This window comes from Macrobrachium rosenbergii, chromosome 31 (assembly GCF_040412425.1).
Source record: "Macrobrachium rosenbergii isolate ZJJX-2024 chromosome 31, ASM4041242v1, whole genome shotgun sequence".
Taxonomy (NCBI): domain Eukaryota; kingdom Metazoa; phylum Arthropoda; class Malacostraca; order Decapoda; family Palaemonidae; genus Macrobrachium; species Macrobrachium rosenbergii.
The window spans coordinates 14,301,896-14,320,915 of record NC_089771.1 but is presented as its reverse complement, the minus strand read 5'-3'; the positions used below and the strand labels follow the sequence as shown (position 1 = coordinate 14,320,915).

At 42.8% G+C, this 19,020-nt stretch overlaps 1 protein-coding gene across 3 annotated transcripts in view; it reads right to left on the bottom strand.

Annotated features, from left to right (window-relative positions):
- Positions 1-19,020, bottom strand: part of mRpL11 (mitochondrial ribosomal protein L11) — a 44,101-nt gene that overhangs the window by 24,554 nt on the left and 527 nt on the right. For all 3 annotated transcript variants that reach the window (XM_067132291.1, XM_067132294.1, XM_067132293.1), the window contains exon 2: positions 7,545-7,685. In XM_067132291.1, the coding sequence (XP_066988392.1) occupies positions 7,545-7,679 (135 nt within the window). In that variant the 5' untranslated portion in view covers positions 7,680-7,685. The remainder of the gene's footprint in view (positions 1-7,544; positions 7,686-19,020) is intronic.

Sequence of the window (19,020 nt, the reverse complement as noted above, 5' to 3'; positions counted from 1 at the left end):
ACGCGACAGAGAAAATCTGAATAGAAAATGGGAATGGTTCTCATTCCAACCACCCAGCGAAGCGGAATGAGTATAACCACCACCTGCCACTGGCAAAGCCATGAAGTTTTGAAATTCTGTCGGATTTTCGAGAAATACAGCTGTATATATATCTGACAGGTAAGTTTCATGAACAAAATATATATTACACATCAATTCAAAGAGGAAAGATCTCTAAGGGAATCGGCAATACAATATTCAAGTTTGTCTCTCACTTTCAAAACAAGATTTCATATAAACTAAAATTCAGATTACCAAATCTTCAGAAGTAAGGTTTTTTGACAAAAGGATATTGCTTTGCATGCAGCTCAACCGTTATACCATAACATACAGCCTGAAAAGGGGTTCATAAGGCACCCAGTTTGAGCACTGATCTTCAAGAATTGACTTCTAAAAATAAATATTCCAAAGTTGATCCAGTAAACAGAAAAATGGAAATGTAGGCGCTTATCTAAACTTGTAGTTTAGCACAGATGGACAACAGATATCTAAAAACTGTCTGTGAGCGGGTCTCATTGTGATGCTGACCTGGTTCTCACCTCAGGCTTTGATGTTGTGGGGCATTTACCTTGAATTCATCAGTACCATTGACTTTCATTATGATAATCTAATTTATTTAGATAAAAAAAAAAATGTTCTTAAAACCAGTGGCCAGATAATCATCTCCACTGCCTTCATCAACTATTTCAGCTGTTAACCTGCTAAAGGATGCAACTGTACAAAAGAACAGAGAGTATAAAAGGCGAGGAGTAGGCATGGGAGAAGATAAGAGGCTAGTAGCACGAGAGAAAAAATTAAAGGTGGATTTCTGAAAAACAAAAATTTTTATATATTACGCGGGAGCATCACAGGATTAAAAATGGCTCCGGTGTTGCTGGTCCCCAGGTGAACAATCCAACTTGAACTTCATGATACAACACCTGGAAACACTTGACAATGAGCTAGTGGGGCCTTGTCCAACTCTTTCAGGGTAAGAGCGGGCACTAAAAAGCTTGACACCAAACTAGTGGGTGCTTATAGAATTTATAGAGAACGATTCTCCTCTTTGATAATAAGAAAGTCTGTTTATTCAAAAGTCCATTGGCTGCCAAACAAGTAACTTATTCTCAATTGCTTTGTTCTAGGCTTACAAGACTTCAAAGCAAAAAGAAAGGAAAGCTTAGTTCAATAATGCTAATGTTCATCAATAAGACCTCCATGACCATTGTTTTGAAATATCAAAAACGTTTATCACAATAAAATTATTTATTGATATCAAACAGGTAAGTTTGCAGCAAATCTGATATCATTTCCTAATAAACATCAGTTATCTTAATTAACAACAGTTTTCGATTATGCTATTTTACTTTTGGGGAGAATTCATTAACTGATTGCAAAATTTTTAATCTTTGAAAATTTTCTAGATTTCTAACAAACTATTTCAAAGACTGATCCAAAGCATGTAGGGTCAGTTTACTGAATAATCATTACATATATTTTAGTAACCAGGCCTAAAATCAACATTAGTTTAATCATTATTTTTGCTGCAAACATGATTCTTAATTTACAAACAGGTAAACAGTAGATATCTGGTCCAGTTCATACTAGCTTTTAGGCTACTTTAATTACTGCCATCACATCTTAGTCACCAAACAATCGGATGCATACTGTAAGAATTTAAGTTAAATACTGCTACATAATAAAATAATACTAAAAAAACTACTTAGTATGTAAGTTACTTATATAGAAATACTTTTCTTTGACTAAAGGTGTATCCAACACATGGAAGATGTCCACTATGTCGACAGAAAACATCTTTTTCAAAATTTGAAAACTGCCAGAACCAATGGTTGAATGGCCCATCGAAAGAGAGCAATACGAATAAACTGAACCAAACTGAGAAAATGTTTTGTGGGTAAGGGGGCATTGGAGAGTTAACAACTACTGGAGGGGTCTGCCCTCCCAATAGCTGAACACCATGAGTGAGGAAAAGTGAGGAGAAGAATAACAACTGAGGGGATGCTTACAAAAAGATTACACAGTATCCTTCCTGAGAACCCCTACCACTTTTTTTTCCTGATGCTTCATGATATGGTGATTCTTTGTTTACAGGTCTGAGGATTGTATTTCATTTTTTAAATTTTTCCAATCAAAAGTTATGGTTATAAACATGCCCATTCCACTGTAGAATGAGCACACATCATTCAATGTTGCAGAACTTCACAGCCTGGTTTGGTTATCTTGTTTTGAAAGCAAAATAGCCAGTAAAATTGACTGGAAAATTAAATTCTAAATATTCAGGTTGTAAGGAGACAATGATGGGACACTGTCAAAACCCTGAATTTATCTTTAGTACAGGGCATTTCTCAATGATGATTTCAGACAAATTAATTTAAGAACACTACTTTTAAAAGTAATGGATAAATAAGAAAATGCAGTAAAAGTGTAAATGAGAATAGCCTCAGAATAAAACATAATAAAATAGTGGAGCATCATCATGTAAAATTTTCTCTCTCTCTCTCCTTTATACACCTCAGTACACATCCTTTAATATAGTGTAATTAATAATGTATCATAAACATAAAAACACAAAAAAAACCTCAAAGAAGTTCACAAACATCCAGTGACACACATGTACATACATATTGCCATTTTTATTTTTTTTTGCTTTGCTTGATTTATTGTACTGTATATCAAATATATTTTAATTGACTTACATTGACTCTAAGTATTATTATCACATATTACAGTACAGTAATTTCTCGAACTGCACCGCTAATACTTAAAACTTTTCTAAAAACCTTAGAACTGTCATTACAGGTTTTAAAAACAAGAAACATTTGCAAATATTGAGAAAAACTGCAAAAAGTGTTTGTTTAATTTTTTATCATTTAAAAGTTTTCAAGCTTATGTGAAAATTAAATAACTAATTGAATAATAAGAGGAATAATTTCTCTCTCTTTACTGAGATGAGAATTTTTATGGTACATGCACATGTTTGTTTGTTTTGTATGACAAAAATTTTTTTACCTAAGAAAGCATTAAATGCATATTTATGTGTGTAAATTAAAACTAATTGAATAATAAGGGGAATAATTAGTCTCTCTTTTACTGAGATGAGAGGATTTTATACATGACATGTTTATTTGTTTTGTCTAGCAACAAAAAAATTTTTGCCTAAAATTGCATTAATTTTCAAATAATAGTAAGATTAAATAATAATAATAATAAATAGCGATAACTGATAATTGTAATTAGATATTTCGGCACAGATATCGAAAATCACCGAAACAAACAAATGATTTTCCCTCATCTTCAGAATGGAACCCAAAGGCAAAGCTGTCTGATATGTTTATTTAACATAAAAAGGGCGAGTGTTGATTAAGGGTGAAATACTTACTTAAAGGTACAAGTCTCTCTCCACAATTAGTACAACCTACGTATCTTTTCTCTGATGTCTTTACTTCCTAGGTAATTTTAAATTGAAATCTAATTTTACTAGTACCGCGTCTAAACAGCTTCAAAAATGGCAGTTCTAAAACATAGAGCATTCAGAACAAAGAGAAAGACAGAAACTTCCAAGATTGTTTTTGTAGATTAAGCTGAGAAGCCTTCCAAAATGTTGCTGAATGGGGGTTGGAGAAGAGCTTACTCTACAAACACATTCTACGATTTTTACTCAACCATTTATTTCATTTTAAGGGCAGAGTATTTAACATTAAAAATTACAGTAACTTAATTTATTTAAAAGTCAGCTTAAAATTCTACTTTATGATAACAGAGCTTAATAATTTGGTGAGTCATGATTAGTCATATTTAGTGTTTTTAAAAATAACATTTATTATCATTTTTTGGGATGAAAACCGAAAAACTCTGTGAGAGTGGGTTCTGGAACCCATCCCCAAAGTATAGAATGACTGACAACAGTACACAAGAGAATACTTTATCACTGTTATTTCATCTCAAATCACTAAAAATATTCAAATGCAATCCTATTTGGAAAGCTTAAACCAGGGGGAGTTGTAGTAAGTTCACCAATGTCCATGGGATAGAGATGTTTATCCCCATGAGATACGACTATTTCACATACGGGATTTGTACTTTGGTTTGAAAATGTGAAAATATAGAACAAGCAAAGTGCCTGAAACTGGAAAATTATAAATAAAAGAAATCTCAGGAGTATTGTCCTGAATCTGGGTGTGACTTGGGCTTCATAAGTAAGCGGTTTTGGTCTCTCCCTCTCTCTCCCAGCCCTGCAGATGGCCGACAATCCCTTTGAAATCGAGGCCTGGCATCCCCTAAAACTTCATTGCTTTGAACGAAGAGGAAAGCAATACGCCCAACATTTTTCCAGGCCTCCGATGACTTGGGAACAACGGATTGAGGCGTTTGTAAACATTTTTTAAAATTTATATATCATACATCTTGGGGCCTTGGCGGTCTTTTGTGTTGGATATTGGCAAGTTCCAAAATGATAGGTCCAGATAATTGAGGTTACTGATCAGGTTGTTGCTGACCTTCCCAAAAATATGCTGAAAAGGTTTCTCCTGAAAGGTTGCATAGTTCTTCAATATCTTCATTAACAGTCCACATTCTAATTTTTCCAAAAGTCCAAAAATCTTAGAAAGAACATGGTCTCCCACTGAATATTGTAGGACCCCATCACAGTTCATCTCGGATAAGTAGGGGCTAAATATAATCAGGATTTTTGGCTGGTCTTAGTTTGATCTTTTCCAATAGGTCGGGGCTGAAACGAGTTTCAGAACTGAAAAGGGCTGAAAAAAAAAAATCAAACCATGTATAACTTGCTCAGAAATGCATATTTTTAAGTGGCTGAACTTAGTCCATTCGTGGATTGGCAAGTGCAGAAACTTTGGCCAATTTTTTTATACTATGAGCATCTGCAAACCTTTTCCAGGGTGTTTTAAATTGGCAGAGACTAGTTTCTTTGGGTTTAACATAAAGGCTGGAAGAACCCATAATGGGGTGACCTTTGCCATGTTGTCAACAAGCACCATGTAATTACATGCTTCTGATCCTTAAGGATCCTGTTGTAAAAACTGTTTCGCTCAGTCCTATCTTTAAGCTTACAATCAATTGTATACGGTCTGTCTAACGCACGCCAGCACTAAAAATAGTCTGATTCAAACCTTGATCCAACAGGGACAAGAACTCATTTTCTTGGCAAGAGCATCACCATCCAATCCAGAAAGGTGCTAACCTTGAAGACTTTAAAGATGTCCTTAAGCAGATGGTCTAACTCGAGAAGGTGAAGAGAATTCTGGCCAACGAACCACACGAAGTCTGGCAGTACTCCCGGTATGTCGCACAAGAAGGCTGACCCAGGAGACGGGCGGACGGTTGGAGAGAAGAACGACGCTGCAACAGATCAGAAAACCTGAGCATGCCGAGTAGTTAGATGGCAGATTGCCCTCTTTCACAGGTTCCCGGCCAGAGAGCGGAGATCCTGGGGTCCATGGTCTCTTGCACCGCCAGAGCTGGCTTGGGAAGAAGGCTCAGAACTTTATCAGGCTTTGTTGAAGCGGCAAAATTAACAGTTAAATCTTGAGCAGCAGATGGAAGTTCACCTGAAGAATCAGGTACTGAATCTCTCCCCGTCGGGTCACATAGATGGCAGGGGAAGTAGGGTGGACTGCTATAGCGCCCAACAGACTGGACGGTGGGCGCCCACTCGCTGTCAGAACAGACATTGACTCCTTCGCGGACACTTGGCGCCCCAAGGATGGTGCTCGGCACCTGGGCACTCGGTGATTTGATGTTCAAACACTGAGCGGTCGTACATGGGCTCTTCCAATTCGGAATCTAGGCGCCCACGAACTGGAAAGGTGGAAACTGAACGCTCAAGTGATGGGCGCTCGGACGAAGTGCGCTCGGACACTGGGCGCTCTAGAGATGATAGCTCGGACACCTAACGATCTTCAAGCTGGTGCTTACACACAACACTATCATACACTGGGCGCTCGGACGCTTTGCACCAATGAGCTGGACTGGCACACACTCTTTGGGGGTCGGAACACACTTTCGCTACTGAATGGGCGCTACTGAAGGGAGAGGGCTACGTTCCCTCTCTACAGCTCTCTTATGAGACGGGGGCAAATCTGTTTCCAAGGAAGTGCCCGGCTTTTTCAATGGCCTAGAACCTTTCACAAAATGGCCACTCTTCTTGGATGTGGGGGAGTCCAAATCACTTGATGACAGGGCATGTACAACCATACGAACGCCTTTCCAATGGTGTTCTTCCGCAGCCTGGGATTGGCGGACAACAGGCTCGAACGAGGTGGTGACTGCTCGTGGGCAAACCACACCGACCTCCCTTGGATTGACAGTTTGCTTCCTCCCAAGTAAGCAAGGGGAGTTTAGCAGGGACCTTGGTCTAGTAGCATCGGTGGCACGAACAGCCCCCTCCACTGACACTGCACTCGACACTACACTATTAAATTTGTTCATCAGGACCTTCAAAGAATTCCCAATCTGGGAACCAGTATTCACAAGGAAATTAAACTTTTGATCTAACTGTGCTTCTAAGCTGGCAATGGCATTGGGTTCAGCAGAATGAGAGCTGGAAATGGGAGGAAAAGCTGTCACAAGTGTTGAAGGGATAGGCAGAACATCAATATCAACTCCTGGAGAATGACCTGTACTAGCGGAAGCCTTAGCTTCAGCCCTAGCTGTAGCTTTTCTCAGTCGGTCACGCTGTAATTTGTCTGCTGTAATTTGTCTAAGTGTGTCTGTAAAGTCTTCAACTTCCCCTTGTCCCAGTCCTTACATTCTTCACAATTAAGCTCAGGAGAGCAAATTTGCTCCCTACAAGAACTACATACAGTATGTGAGTCATAATTTGCAGAAGTGAGTCTAGTTTTGCAGTCTTTGCTGCAATACCTATTGCTAGACAAACTAGAGTCAGACATAATAGGTCAAAAGTCCAATCAGGCAAGTCACAGTCGAAGATATATAATCCAGAATTCTAGCTAAGCTGAACAGCTGAGCTACCAAAAGCAAAGCGTACTTCACCAAAAGACGATCTCCGACCATCTGACGAAAATGAATCAAGAGCTGCTAATAACTGGTGTTCAGTCATTAGCCAGCAGAAACTAATTGAGCTCTTTAGCTACACTGTACCTATTCTTCCTCGAAAGTGGGCGGGGCAGTATACTTATGCCCAAAACAAAAGAGCGCTACCGCAAATTTCGAATTTTGAGCTGCTGCGTAAAGTAGAAACTATAGCTATGTGATTATTTGGTAAGTTACTTATATAAAATCCAAATTTAGCTGAGATTAACAACCTTGTCATCAGCCAGCAGAAACAAATTGAATTGCGTTGCCGAGTTGTTCCTCTCTTTCCTGAAAGTGGGCAGGATTATCTACCTACACCAAAACAAAAGAATCGCTACCGCAAATTTTAGCTGCCGAACTAGTTAGAAACTATAGCTATGTAATTACCTGGTAAGTTACTTATATAAAAAAAAGGTGTTATTGAAGCCAAAGAAAATGAGCTTTTAACTTACCTGCCCCAGCACTGGACCTAAAGGAGGGCCAGCCACAGCCATCCCAGCTGGTATAATTGCCCTGATGACATTACTGTGAATGACTTTTTCAACGACCTTCCTCATGGCCTTCACTTTCCCACCAGCCTTCGGCATTTTGAACTGGAAGAAAGTGTCCACATAAATAACAACACAAATATTTTGTGATTCTGTAGGCAGTCAACTGATTTAATAACTACAATACATCATCATCATCATTGGATGAAAATGATATTTTAATGATAAAATAAAGTTTGTTCATACTTACCTGGCAGATATATATATAGCTGTATTCTCTGTTAGTCCGACAGAATTTCAAAACTTACGACACACGAGTGGGAGATCAGGTGGTTAGTACCCATTCCCGCCGCTGGGAGGCGGGTATCAGGAACCATTCCCATTTTCTATTCAGATTTTCTAGTGCCACTGTCTCCTGAGGGGAGGTGGGCGGGACATATGATATATATCTGTTAGGTAAGTATGAACAAACTTTATTTTATCATTAAAATATCATTTTGTTCATGAGACTTACCTGTCAGATATATATATAGCTGAATACCACCATTGGAGGTGGGTACAGACAGAATAGGATTTTGGAAAAACACACTACATGTAGGTGAAAGATACTTTGGTTCCTTACCTGTTAGCACAGCTGACTTCGTGATTACTGTCACCCAAGTCCGCTTCTGCTTAACTAGAGTCTCCAGCAAGGTGTGACCTGTATAGCTGGTGAGTTCTAGATGATCTGTCAACGGGGGCGTGACCACAATGTGACTAGACCATATTGACCATACAATGAGGGCAAACGGAAGTAAAACCAACCACCTGACCAAGCCTAACTAAGTTAGGATAACGCAACTAAAGCTAACGATTGGGAAGTCCGCCACAGGCAGTCGACCCAACAACCATAAAAAACACTATCCAACCATTTTCTATAGGATAGGATGAGTGTCATCCCCTGCCCCCCAGGAAAGTATCTGCGGAAATGTATGGTCCTAGAGAAGCAGTTCTCATATGTCGTCTTCACATCTCTCAGGTAGTGTGAGGCGAACACAGAGTTGTACGCCAAAATGTGGCACCCAGAATGTTACTGAGTGACATATTCTTCTGAAAAGCCACTGAAGTCGCAACCGCCCTCACCTCGTGAGCATTGACTTTCAGAAGTTTAAAATCAGTGTCTTGACAGCAAGAATGGGCTTCTTTAATCGTATCCCTCAGAAAGAAAGCCAGAGCATTCTTCGACATAGGTAAGTCCGGTCTCTTTACGGAACACCATAAACTATCTGAGGGACCTCGACTTTCCTTTCTTGTCTAAGTAGACTTTGAGAGCCCTAACAGGGCAAAGGACTCTCTCTGGCTCTTGAATTAGGATTTCAGCCATACCCTTTGATTTCAAGCTCCTGGGCCAAGGGTTAGACGGGTTCTCATTTTTCGCTAAAGGAAGGGGCTTAAAGAACAAACTGCGTTATGTCCTTTAAAGCCTATATGTCTACTAAAGGCTTGCAGTTCACTAACCCTCTTTGCAGTTGCTAGAGCGGTTAGAAAAATAGTCTTTCTAGTAATGTTCCTCAATGACGAGAACGAAGAGGTTCGAACGAACTGGACATCAGGAACCGTAACACAACATCCAAATTCCAAGAAGGAGTCCTTAGCGAGGCACCTTCGAGGTTTCAAGGATCTGAATAGATCGTGAAGGTCTTTGTTGTTAGACAGATCCAAGTTTCTATGCCTAAAAACAGATGATAGCATACTTCTATATCCCTTGATAGTCGGGACTGCAAGTTTAACATCACTCCTCAGAAATAAGAGGAAGTCTGCTATCTGGCTCACAGAGGTCGTGGTAGAGGAAATGCCCTTCTTTCTACACCATCTCCAAAGACGGCCCACTTCGATTGGTACAAATTACTGGAAGAGAGTCTTCTCGCTCTGGCAATAGCTTTCGCCACTGGTCTAGAAAAACCTCTCGCTCTTGGCCAGCTTCTCGATAGTCTGAATGCAGTTAGACACAGAGCGGGAGGTTTTTGTGGTACCTCTCGAAGTGGGGTTGTCTGAGTAGATCGACTCATGGGCAGAGATCTCGGAAAGTCTACTAGGAAGGACATGACCTCTGTGAACCATTCCCTCGAAGGCCAAAAGCAGGGCGATTAATGTCATCCTCGTCCCTTCCGACGACGCAAACTTCCCTGATGACTTCTCCGATGATTTAGTACGGGGAAAGGCATACATCGCCCATCCCCGACCAATCCCAAAGAAGCGGCCCACTGAGAGGCGCCTCCTGGGTCGAGAACAGGGGAGCAGTAAAGAGGAAGTCTCTTCGTCTTGGAAGTTGCGAAGAGATCTACCAAGGGACGTCCCCAAAGCTTCCACAGTCCTTGACACACCTCTTGGTGTAGGGTCCATTCGGTCGGGAGCAGTTGTCGCTGCCGACTTAGAAGATCCGCACGGGACGTTCTCTACGCCTGCAACAAACCTCGTGAGGATCGTAATATTTCGGGCCTGAGCCCACAGAAGGATGTCCTTTGCTAAGGCGAACAGGGACCCAGTGAGTTCCTCCCTGTTTCTTGAGGTATGAAAGGGCCGTGGTGTTGTCCGAGTTGATCTGGACAACTCGGTTCATGACTCGCCCTCTAAGAAAAGAAGGGGCCAACTGAATCGCCCCCAATTCTTTGAGGTTTATGTGCCAGGACACCTGTTCCCCTCTCCAGGTGCCCGACACTTCTTCCCCTCCCCAGTGTTGCTCCCCACCCGAGATGGGCGCGTCGGAAAACAACACTAGGTCGGGTTCTGAAGTTTGAGAGAAAGGCCTTCTGCCAACTTCGATGGATCGAGCCACCACCGAAGGTGGGATTCTTTACCTTTGGCGAAATACTCAGAGAAACTTCCAGATTCTCCTTGTCGTACCAGTTCTCCGCAAGGAAGAATTGAAGCGGTCTGAGATGCAGTCTCCCCAGGGAAACAAACTTCTCCAGTGATGAAATGTTCCCCAGCAGACTCATCCATTCCCTCACCGAGCATGTTTCTTTCCTCAGGAAGGCTGAAACTTTTTCTAAACACTGTAGTTGTCTTTCTTGAGACGGAAATGCTCGAAAAGCCACTGAATCCATCTGAATCCCCAGATAAACGATGGACTGAGTCGGGGTCAGATGGGACTTTTCGAAATTCACCAGAAGTCCTAGGGACTTTGTCAAGGTCAAAGTCGTGAAGATCCTCCAGACACCTCGTCATTGTGAGGCTCGAATGATAATCGTCCAAATAAAGAGAGACTCTTATTCCTCCAAGGTGAAGCCATCTCGCAACATTCCTCATTAAGATCGTGAAGACCATAGGAGCTGTGCTGAGCCCGAAGCAAAGGGCCCTGAACTGGAATACCTGTCCCCGCAGGACAAATCTCAGGTATTTCCTCGATAGAGGATGTATAGGGACGTGAAAATAGGCGTCCTGGAGATCGAGAGAAACCATCCAGTCGCCTGGTCTTAGGGCTCCCATGACCGACTGGGACGTCTCCATTACGAACTTTTCCTTCAGAACGAAATGGTTCAACTTGCTGACGTCCAGAACTGGTCTCCATCCCCCTGACTGCTTCGGTACCAGAAACAGCCTGTTGTAAAAGCCCGGGGATTGTAAATCCGAGACCTGCTCCACAGCTCTCTTCTCGAGCATTTGCTCGAGCAGGTCGAAGAGAATCTGCTGCTTCCCTGTTGATAGGATGGCGACAGATCTATGGGATTCGTATACTTTGGAGGCAATACGAGGAATGGGATCTTGTATCCCTTTTCAATGACTTGGAGGGACCAGTTGTCCATCCCTCTCTCTCTCCAGGCTCTTGCAAAAGAAAGGAGCCTGGCTCCTACCGGTGTCTGAAGGTCCACGGAGTCATTTCTTGCCCCTGGTCTTAGAAGGGGCTCTACCTCTTGAGGGACCTCTTCCTCGAAAGGGCGATCTAGAGGAGGGTCCTCCACGAAAGGGCTTCTGAATCTTGAAGCCTGCCCAAGGGAAGGAAGTCGGAAGGGGCTGCAGGGCGTCTAGAGGACTGGGCCAGGAGGTCCTGAGTAGCCTTCTCTTGCAAGGTGGCGGCCATATCCTTGACTAAGGGTTGGGGAAAAGATGGCTAGAAAGTGGAGCGAACAACAATTCTGCCTTCTGAGTAGGAGAGACCGACTTCGCGTGAAGTTGCAGTAAATGGCTCTCTTCTTTAAAAGCCCTGCCCCACAGAAGTGGGCAGCCAGTTCTTCGAGCCATCCTAACCAACCGCCTTGTCCATACAGGATAGGGGACGCTAAACAAATCTCCCAGGCTAATGGAGTCAGGGGGCTACGAGCCTGCAAGTCCAGGACTCCCCAGGCACCAGTCCAAAAAGTTAAAGACTTCTAAAGACCTGAATAGGCCTTTCAGATGGTGATCGGTCTCAGATAAAGACCAGGACACCTTCGCTGAAGAAAGAAGAGACCTTCTGGGAGCGCCCACAAGGCTGGCAAAATCCCTTGAGAAGAGGAAGGAACTCTCCAACCAACCTCCTCTCCTGTCTCGTACCAAATTCCTGCTTTTCCACTTAATCTTGATGGAGGCAGGGCGAAAGAAGTCTTGCACTGGGCCTTCCTGGGAGTCCATCCACTCCTGAACCTTGTTAAAGGCCCTCTTCGTAGAGAGACGTCGCCATCTTCACAAAACCAGAAGACTTTTGTGATTTAGACGAGGTTAGCTGCGAGGGGGAGGGCGAGGAGCAGAGGGTTGAAACTTGTCCCCAAACAAGTCCTTCAGCAGCCAGCAGCCTAGTCAAGACTTGGTAGTCTGCAGAAGCTGAAGAAGAAGAGGACTGATCCTCAACTGCAGGATCCGAGCGCAAAGCTCTCCTTCTTCCACAGGAACAACCGAAGGGGCAGGAGAAGAACCGGGAGGGACGAAGTCCTTGCAGACCAACATGCAAAAGGGACTTCTGGTTGGAAGAAGTCCGAGAGGGGTCGCAAAAGTCTCGGGCAGAAGAGTCAAAATGAGAGTCCCGACGAGCGCCCTGACGAGAATCCCGACGAGCTTTCTTGACGGAACGATCCGACGAGCGCCCCGGTGAGAGCGAGCAGCGAGGAAGGCGTCATGCCTCCGCAGCAAAGAAGCGTCGTGCCGAGCAGCAAGGGAGGCGTCTTGCCCGAACTGCAGGGGCGTCTTGCGAAGCGAGCAGCCAGAGAGGCGTCATGACGAGCAGCGGGCAAGGGCGTCGTACTTAGCAGAGGGGCGGTCAATTGGCGAGAGCATGGCGTCGTAACGAGCAGCATGAGAAGCGCCATGAGCGCATGAGCTGCCATGACGAGAAACAAGAGGGTCGTCGAACAGGGGCGCCAAGCCTGGAAGCATGAAGCGCATCAGAAAGCTGGAAATTGCGATCCCTGCCGAGACCAGTAAAGCGCTGAGCAACAGGACTTCTAGCGGCGTGCTAAGCATGAGACGGACGACGAACGTGGGAGAAGGAGAAGGGGAAGGTTTGGACCTCTTGATCGGCAGGCCGGGAATCCTTCCGGACGACGACACGCATCAGTCTCCTTCTGGGCCATTAACGAAGCCAATTGCTTCTGCATGCCCAGGAGCAGCTTACGAGTAGGAGAAGATTCCTCCTCAGGAGAAGGGCTGATCCTGTGAGAAGAAGAGGGGCGAGGGACGCCTTCTTCCTTCTCACAGGGGAAGCAACAGCCTTCTTTCTGGGACGACGGGCGCTCAAAAGCGTCATCGTCTGATGGCGTCCTGGTCCTCTTCTGCGGTGGGATGGCGTCAAAATCCTCCGGAGGAAGAAGCGAAGGCGTCACGCGAGAAAGGGCGTGGCGTCCCCTTCTTTAAGCTTCTCTTCAAAGGAGGAGAATCCCGAGATTTCCATTCCCCGACGCGGGGAGGAGGAATCGGGGAAGAGAAGCAATCTAAGGATTCGTGCCCGAGCACCATCCTTGGCAGCCTGGGAAGCGCCATCAGGACATGCCGAAGGGACGCCAGATCGGTGGGGGGTCCGGGGCAACCCTCTTGCTGCGCTTCGCGCACTTGCCCACTCCCTGAGTCCTAGGAGTCCGACAGAGGTCTAGACCTAGAGGCGTTATACGTGGCCGATCTGACGCCCCTCCACAACACAAGGGGGACAGACACTATCACTGCACTTCACAGCACTTTGAAGAGCGAGCATATTAGCTTCCAAGGCAACGAATGGAAGACATAATAATCGCTAGGGCATCACCATCCGCAGACACAACCCCAGGGTTCGGGGCAACACCACAGGGTTAGGAAGAGCTATGTCTACAGGAGGGTTAACAGGTGAAAACACACTACTCCCTGACTCCTACCACTTCTGGAGGAAGACCTCCTGATCCTATCTCGCTCTAGCTTTCTCACATACGAATCATAAGTCCTCCAACTAGCATCAGACAAAGATTCACACTCCTTGCATCGGTCATTCAACAAACAAACATGCCCTCTACAACCCGAGCATACAGTGTGAGGATCTACCGAAAATTTTCGGTAGCCTCACCTTACAGTCTTGCACACGGCAAACTCGATAACTAGAAGAACTAGATTCAGACATCTTAATCCCAGGAAAAAACAAAGCCAAATCCAAAACAATCCACAATAGCGTATGCCTAGCCACAAGTCCAAGTCAAAAAACCAAAAAATCAAACAAATACTCAAGTGACAACCAAGTTTTATCCGAAATCCAAGACGGAGGTACTGAAAACAAGTGTTGACAGTACCGGCGACAGAAAATCTGAATAGAAAATGGGAATGGTTCCTGATACCCGCCTCCCAGCGGCGGGAATAGGTACTAACCACCTGATCTCCCACTGCGTTGTGTCGTAAGTTTTGAAATTCTGTCGGACTAACAGAGAATACACCTATATATATATCTGACAGGTAAGTCTCATGAACAAAATGTATCTTAACTGCACTAAAACTAGAATGATTTTATGAGCATAAGGAATACAGAGCAGTATTTCATTACGCGACAGAATGAATGATGTCATGTCCCATCAAGCCTGAATGATGTCATGTCCCATCAAGCCATATCTTTTTATCAGTCTAAAATAACTTCAAAATAAAGTAGTGAAAGTGAAGTTGAACCCATTACTGTATTATATATTTGTTAATTACCTATTTGTGGGTTGCATGGATGTACTGTACTGTATATCAATACTGCATACAGTTCTCCATAAAACTGAAAATGCTGAATAATATAGTAACATACAAAACTTATATAATAAGTGCTATATACATTTACTTGTGTCTGTTGTTCATTTTGAGGTATGGATAACGTTATGCAAAGTATAACGTGTATCACAACAATTATATCTTCTTCTTCTTTCGACCTTATTAATCCCACTGTATAGCAGGGTCGGCAGCTCGAGTCAACTTTCTCCATCTATTTCTATTACCTGCATCTTCTTCCCCCGGTCACACCTCACCCATATCCCTCCTCAACACATCCATCCATCTGGTCCGCTGACGCCCCACATTTTCTTAGCTTTCTTTATTGGTTCCACCTCCTCTCTTCTTATTACATGGCCATAGTATCTCAAACGAGCTTCTCTAGCCTTCTCCTTTACATAGCATACACCACACATTCTTCTTATATCTTGAGTCTCCCTCCTTCCCAGTAGTGATATTCCAGCAATCCATCTCACCATCCTCATCTCAGTTCTTTCCAACAGTCCCTCCTCTTTCCTCTAAGTGCCCAAGTTTCTGCCCCATATAATAGTATGGGCCTGATAACTGTCTTATAAATTTTCATTTTGAGCCCTAATGGCATTTTCTTGCCTTAAACAACTCCAGTTACTTCCCACCATTTTTGCCATGCTTGCACTCTCTGTCTCACTGCTTTCTCAATACCTCCCTCCTCTGCAATTACTGATCCCAGGTAGTTAAACCGCTGCTCTGTTTTAGCACTGTACCATCTTCCACTCTGAATGCTTACTTTTCATGTCCTTCTTACTGCTAATCATTAGCCGTCTTTCCAATGTTCACTTTCAATCCTTTCTTTCTAGGCTCCTTCCATGCAAAATCCTTTTGAAGTTGTTCTTCTGTGTCTGCAAATGACTAAATCATCAGCAAAAACATCAATTCCCTACAGTTCTTCATTCTTCCTAATTTGACTGATGTCAAAGTGTCTATAACGTATGAGGAACAAGAATGGACTTCAGAGTTGATCCTGATGGAGGCCAACTTCCACAGGAATGCCTCAGTCTCCCATTTTGTCTGGTACAACTGGTTCTGCCTACTCATACATCATCTTCACTAACCTTACCAACCTCTGGTACTTTCTTTCTCAAACACCCTGTCATACTTTTCAAGATCCACAAAACACATGCAAACTTTCCTGTTTCCTTCTCAATATTTCTCTTGAACTGGGCTTATTATAAAAATAGCATCCACTGTGCTCTTCCTTCATAAACCCAAACTGGGGTTGGATCATGTATATTCATCAACTCTCTCATCCTCCTTCTACTATTCTTTTCTAGTATCTTGAATACATGCTCAAAAAAGCTTTATTCCTCTGTAGTTCCACAGTTTAACACTGCCCTTTTGTTTATACATTTTAATCATCCAACTATTGTTCCAGTCCCTGGGGATTTCCTCTACATCCCAGATCTTTTTCCAGTGTGTGCAAATCTACCTTTGCCTAGATTTCAATGCTTTAATCATTTCTTGTTGTTACTCTGACTTCCCAGCAGCTTTATTTACTTTTCTCCTTTCTTAATAGCATTTCTCGACTTCACTCTCTGATGTTGCTATTGGTCCTTCTACTGAGGAACATTTTCCAGTTCTTCACACTCATTCTCAGTGTTTAATAATGTGAAAAATATTGTTTCATCTTCTCTTGACCCTCTTTCAATTAAGATATTTCATTTTCATCTTTAACAATTCCAACCTCTCTACATCCTGCCTGTCTTTTCTTCTGTTTCTGCAATTCTGTAGATTATCTTTTCTCCCTCTGCTGCTCCCACCTTTTCATACCACTCTCTCATGGCTTCTCCCTTTGCAATAGCTACCTTTCTCTTTGTTTCCCTTTTTGTCTGTTTACATTCCTCTCATTTAGTATTCTTCCCACCCTCTTCTGGCTATACTCTTTTCCTTCACAGCTGTTTGAACTCTTGATTCCACCACCATGTTTCTCTTTCCTGTTTCTGCTTACCACTTGTCTTCCTACACACCTCTGCTGCTGCTGAAACCACAATCCCTTTCATATCATCCCATATCTCTTCAGGCAATTCTAACATTCCACTTACATCTCTCTCTCTCTTCTCTGGCTCTTCCACTTGAACCTCTTGCCTTCCCCCATCAGCTTCCAAGTTTTGATCCTCCTATTCCTGGCTGGGGTTTTTCTTTCATCGTTTCAACCTACACCTGCAAGTACCAGTTTATGTGTTGAGCTACAACAGATTCATTTGGAATAACCTTACAGTCCACAATGATTTTCTTGTGTTCCTTCCTAACCAAAACATAATCAGTGTGTGTCTCATTTTGTCCACTTTTGTATGTTACCAGATGACTTCTCCTTTTCTCAAACTGTGTATTCAAGACTACAGATTCATAGCTTCTGCTAATTCCAACAGTCTATCACTTTCTTGGTTTCTTCTTCCAAAACCTCTTCCTCCCCTCCATGTATTCCTTCAAAGCCATCAGAACTCTCACCTACATGGGCATTCATGTCCCCAGGTAATACTAATAGTTCATGCCTTGGAACTCTTTATATATATTCTTCTAATTTTCCTCTGAATTCCTCCTTCTCCTCTTCACTATAGCCTTGTTGAGGGGCGTATGCCGAGATGATATGCCATACTCTCTTATCTTTCACAAACTTTAAGTCCACGAAGCCTGTCACTGATATGCTGGACCTCTGTGACATTCTCCTGCAGATTTGGATGGAGAATAATTCCTACTGTATTTCCCCTTGTATCTTCTCCTGTGCAGTAAACTTTATATCCTTCTCCAAGCTTTCTGCACTTTTGCCATTCCATTTGGTCTCTTGTGTACATAGAATCATAATTTTCCTTCCCTGCATAACATCAACCAACTCTCTTCCCTTTCCTGTGAGGCTACCAACATTCCAATTTCCAATTCCCATCTTTCCTTTCTTTTTCCAATCCCTTCAGCTCACTAACTTCTTTAGCCGTAGTCGTGACTTCTGTGGTACCCTTTGCATATTTCTCACTGTTGTCAGGGGATACTGCAGCGCATCGCTTACGGGGTATGCCTATTGCATTCTATCATTAACTCAAGATTCATTTAGTTTTTACTACTGTTTTCATACTCGGTTGGTTAGACCAGGCAGCAACTCTCCCCATTTATCTGGGTTTGAGATCGGCACCAAGTTGGACTGGCGTATCTCCCCCCCCGCCCCCGCCTGGGTTATCACAACAATTCTATATACTGTATTTATTGAGATATGTATATCACCACAGAATCTGTAGTTTTTATAGCCTAAGTCTGGCTTACCTAGACCCTAGAATGGTTTTATTTTGTGAATTAACTGCAGTTTAAACGGGTACTGAGTAAGGTAATTATACAATAAATTAATTTCTTGCAAAATATGTAAATTGTACATTTTTTAAACTTGCAAAATATGTAAATTGTACATTTTTCAAAAAGTTTATCTTGTATTTTGAGTTCTTTGGACCATTATAGTTGGTTCAAACCAGTAATTTTTTTTCCCTATGCCTTTATCTTTCAGTTTTAGGTAAGCCAAAAGAGAAATGGGTTTTTGGTTGTCTCTGGTGCCGAGTCTGGTCAATATCTTCAATGATTCTGCTGTTGAGTCTTGTGTGTGCAAGGTTAAGTTGAGATGAACTTCTGTATTTTGCTTTTATGTTTATGATGCTCTACGTCAGGTGGGTGGATTCAAGTCCAGCTGGGTAAGGACTCAGTGTCCCAGGTTAGGTTAGGATGGATCCTAGTGGCCATTTATGCTAAAATGTAAACTGAACTTTTGTATTTTGCGTTTTATGATTTACGATGCTCTACATAAGGGGTTAGGTTAGGTGGGTGGGTTCAAGTCCAGTCGTGTAAAGATTCAGCATCTTAGGCTGGGTTAGGTTAGGTTAGGATGGATCACTGTACCCATCAATGCTCCATTTTTATGCCTTAGCCTGTAATTTTTTTTTTCTAATTTTCAGTGTTAAATCAGGTGGTAGAACCATATAGTAGCTCCACTGCGGCGACGGCACTATAATCTTGACTTTTTCTTATAGTTTTTTGCTGCTAATTATGAATTTACCTTTTAATTTTTGGTGCTTGAGTAATTAACCTGTAATTAACCCCCAGAAGTCCATCCAACGAGGGGTCTACACGACTACAAGACAGAGCACAGGCGCCTGTTTCAACGGTTCATATCCCGCCCAGCAAGTGCAATAACTTGTTAACGTATGGGTAACCCCCCCCGGGCCAGTACTAAACACGGCGAAGGGACATTCCGTTTGGCCGACAACAAACAGGTACA